General features: G+C 49.3%; 1 protein-coding gene across 1 annotated transcript in view; it reads right to left on the reverse strand.

The window, feature by feature from the left end:
* LOC119296802 overlaps positions 1–2,078 on the reverse strand; it is a 12,066-nt gene extending 9,988 nt beyond the window's left edge. Inside the window, exons 1-3 of the mRNA XM_037574863.1 lie at positions 1,938–2,078; positions 376–595; positions 206–293 (exon numbers count right to left, since the gene is read on the reverse strand). Coding sequence (XP_037430760.1) covers positions 206–293; positions 376–594 — 307 coding nt within the window. The 5' untranslated portion in view covers position 595; positions 1,938–2,078. The remainder of the gene's footprint in view (positions 1–205; positions 294–375; positions 596–1,937) is intronic.
* Between the last annotated feature and the right edge of the window lie 2,046 nt (positions 2,079–4,124).

Raw genomic sequence — 4,124 nt, forward strand, 5'->3', positions numbered from 1 at the left:
TTGTTGCGTGCATGCATTATTCATGTATTGTAGAAACAAATAATCAAATATTATTCAGCCTTGCGATTGAATTAATTTGGTGACCCATTAACCAACAACTACCCGTTAAGAAGGGTGGGAATAGATACTCCTTCGAATGTAGAAAAGAGATGTCATGTGTAGTAGTAGTACACTAGTCCTAGATGTGTTAAGATTTTAGACTTACGGTTCGGGCCTTGATCTCTTATCGCAAAATTGGTTCTCACTCCATTTACTTCACAGTCATTAATGTTCATTCCGGCAGTCCCTGGGCACTGCAAAAAGGAAAAATAGATGTCCACTGTGAAACAACTTCCACTAGATTATAGATGTAAATGGTAAGGAACGAAATGTAACCTGGCCCTTGCAGTTGCGAGTAGCACACTTGAAAGTAGGAATCTTACAAAGAAGATTGTCCTTGGGTTCGTTTAGACGTCTGCAGGCCAGACAAATCCAGCCATCACAACATGTGGGTTTGATCTTTATTAGTGTTGCGCGCTCGTCGAGTTCAGCGTCCGTTGGAGCAGGAACAGGATTAATTGCTAACAGTTGCTGACGTCGTTGTAGTAGATCCATGCTGTAACAACAAGAAGTGATACATGCATTTAATACGTGCAAAAGCATATCCTGCTGCAACACAAATCTAGTTACATGTACTCAACTGAGGGCTGGATTGATTTTTAAATAGTTCTTCATACTAATGCATGAGGATTTTTCAAAGAACCGTTCATGGGATGTAGATACATGATTCTCAATGGATGGTAGTACTATATTAGTCTTGCAAAAAAGAAAGGTAGTACTATATTAGAGCAACTCTAATTCATCCAAAAAGTTGGTCGTAAAAAACACGTCCCTAAAACTTACTAATTTGCTACATAATCCATCCCCAAAACTTAGTTTGCAAAAAAATATTTTTGTGCTAAATTTGGAACACAAACATCACAGTACATTACATAATCCGACAACTTGTTCACACAAACATGCCTAACGAAACATAAACATCACGTCATTATACATAAACTAGACCAGGACCATACAGAAGTAAACCTAGACTGGAGATTAACTTCTTCTTAGTCACTGTTAGAAATCACGACGACCTGCTCTTCGGCGACAATCTCCGCATATACCTCGGCCAAGGCCACCTCGTTCTCCCTCTTCTGCTCCTTATAGGCGGAGCGTGCTGACGTCAAGAAGGGTTCGATGGCGCCGTTCACCTCCTTCCTCTCCGTAGCCTCCTCGGCGGCAATCTCTGCATGTAGCTCCGCGAAGATCTTCGCATTGGCCCTCTTCCTTCCTCATAGCTCGCGTGCCAAAGCCAAGGGATGTTCCACCCGGCTCCTCCTCTAGGGCGCACTCTTCCCTGTCCCACCGCCCGAGTTCAGGATCGGAGTCGGACAGTGTTCCGCCATTGCTGACATTTCCACACAGCCGGCGGAGAGGAAATGACGAAAGCGAGTGGGTAGCGGACAGTGAGAGCCGGAAAGCGGGCACGAAGAAGGATCCCGCCGCCGCCGGCCCGGAGGACCACGTCCCAAAGTGGGATATGGTAGACGCGGCTGCGGTGGTGCAGCATCATCCTCAAGGAGGAGGGGCGGCACGGCGGCTACGACGGGCCGCGTGGCGTGGGGGGGCGCCATGGGACCAGTGCGGGTGGGGACGACGGACAAATGGCACGCGGCGGGGCGGTGGTGGCCTTTGGGATCAAGAAATTTCTGCTGCGTGGTTCTAGGGTGTTTGGGACGGGGATTGGGACGAGGCTTTCTGACTTTCACACTTCTTTGTGGTAGATCCACCGATTTACAAAACAACAACACAAAAAGCTACTTGCCAGATCCAGTAGAACACAACAGCAACAAGCCAACAACAACACAAAAAAGCATACCAACTAGAGTAGATCCATCAACTGTTCGAGAACTTACCGAGCAAACAGACCTCCAGCACGCGCTTGTGCCTTTGGTGTTGGCTGTAGCAGCTCGCGGTGTGTGTGCCTTTTGGTTTTGGATGTAGCTGATGGAGAACGGAGTGCTAGTAAAGAAGGGAGGAGAGGCGCGTAGCTTTGCCTATTTACTACAGTACCTACCACGGTAGTGCTCCTTTGCTATAGTCAGGGTGACCTCAATTTTTTCTTGAAGGCACACCGCGCTTCGTGTAACCCGGCTGCAGAACTACGCCTATTTACTACAGTTGTACCTACCACGGTACTGTTTGCTACTACTCATGCGTGGTCTAATAATTTCTCTTTATAGCATCTACATCCACGAGTGGCTAATCTGGATCCATGCAACGTAAAACATGAAACCACGTAGATTAACAAATTAGCAACAAACGGACGTAATTCTAACATAATTCACATACTAGGAATCATCGGACAAACAAAAGAACAAGTGTTAGATCCTCGCCGGACAGTACTAACTAAACATAGAAAATAACTACATAAAATGGACGGACGGAGAAGTGCGAAGGAAATCACCATTTCCTCACCGCCTCCTTCCCCTTGCGGTCGCCCGTGTGGCTACATCCATCCATGTAGGCATCGGCGGCTGGAGGGATGCTGTCGCCAGAGCTGGAGCCGTCGGTAACGTCCGAGTCGTCGAAGTAGATGTTGCCGGTCATCACCCAGCCGCATGTTCCTACTCCTTGCCCGGCACGCAGACAACACCGTACCTCCCCCACCGTCACCCACTCCCTCGCCCGTTGGACCTCTCGACGTGCCGCCCGCACCTCATATTCGTGCGTCCTCGTGTGCGCCAATGCTGGCGCTGGAACTCGAGGATTGATTGCCATGGGAGCGTGTCGCTCCCGTTAATTTTTTGTTGCTTTTTTCCTCACATGTTGTTAATTACAAGGTTACGTGGGTATTTATATTACAAATTAGCTAATCCCTTCGATCCATATTAATTGACGTAACTTTAACATAATTTGAATACAAAGTTATATCAAACCTGTGCCAACTAATATGATATCGGAGGGAGTAGTACAAAACCTACACGGATAGGACACCACGCGTGATTTAACATCGCACGTTGCTGTGTTTAGTTTCAACATGGACATGCTCGGCACATGACGTATTGAAGATCATAGACAACTGTTTACATCTTTTTTGATTCCTATATACAGCCTCGTAGCCTCCGGGCAGCTTGCTCTCACCCAGTGCCATGCCCATGCATCGAACAGTGTGGGTACCTTTTTCTCGGACACGGGCTACGACGACTAGCTATACGCCAACTCCAATGTAGAGATGTAAAGGGACGCAGATTTAATTTGTTTTTTGTCTGTTGGATAGGCCAGACGAACGTTGAAATCTGGTCTTGTCCGTCGTTCCGTAGGTGCGCCCAACGCGGGCCGATCGTATTTCACACTTCGGCGCATTTTGGAATTAAAAAATAGTAATAAACAACCGACGAAAGTGCAACTTAAATTAAATAAAACTAAAAGTATTAAAATAAAACACTAAACTAAAACAGCCAACGAATCTAGGCGGCGGCGGTGTCATCCTTCTCCTCCTTAGTCAGGTTGACGTACGTCGACGCCTGCATCCATGGAAACGGCTGCTAGAAGGTTGCCAGCACCGTCGCCTACCGTTGAGCCTCCATCTCGCGCTCAGCGAATCTAGGCGGCTGCGGTGTCATCCTCCTCCTTAGTCAGGTTGACGTACGTCGGCGCCTGCATCCACGGAAACGGTTGTAGGAAGGCTGCCAGCACCGTCGCCTGCCGCTAGGCCTCCATCTCGCGCTCCGCCGCCTGCCGCTCGGCCTCCTTGTCGGTTGCACCCACCCACACGGGCATACACGACGTGTACATCGGCACCGTGCTCGTCCACGACCACGACTGCCCAAGCATCGGCCACTACTCCTCCACGAGGGCACAAGCAGCGGCCATGACTCCTCCTCCACATGCTCGGGTGTGGGCGGGGCTGGTGGCGATGGGGCGCGTTGATCTGCATTTCGGCGGCCGAACAGGCCAACACCTGCGCAAGGCAAGGCCACCTTGCAAGCTCCTCGCACTCGAACTCCTCGGTGGCCTGCTTTTTCACCGCCTCGAGGGTCACAATGTAGGCCTCCTCCTCCTCTTGGCCCTCCTCCTCAACCAACACCAGTGATGGGCGT

This window comes from Triticum dicoccoides, chromosome 5A, assembly GCF_002162155.2.
Source record: "Triticum dicoccoides isolate Atlit2015 ecotype Zavitan chromosome 5A, WEW_v2.0, whole genome shotgun sequence".
NCBI lineage: Eukaryota > Viridiplantae > Streptophyta > Magnoliopsida > Poales > Poaceae > Triticum > Triticum dicoccoides.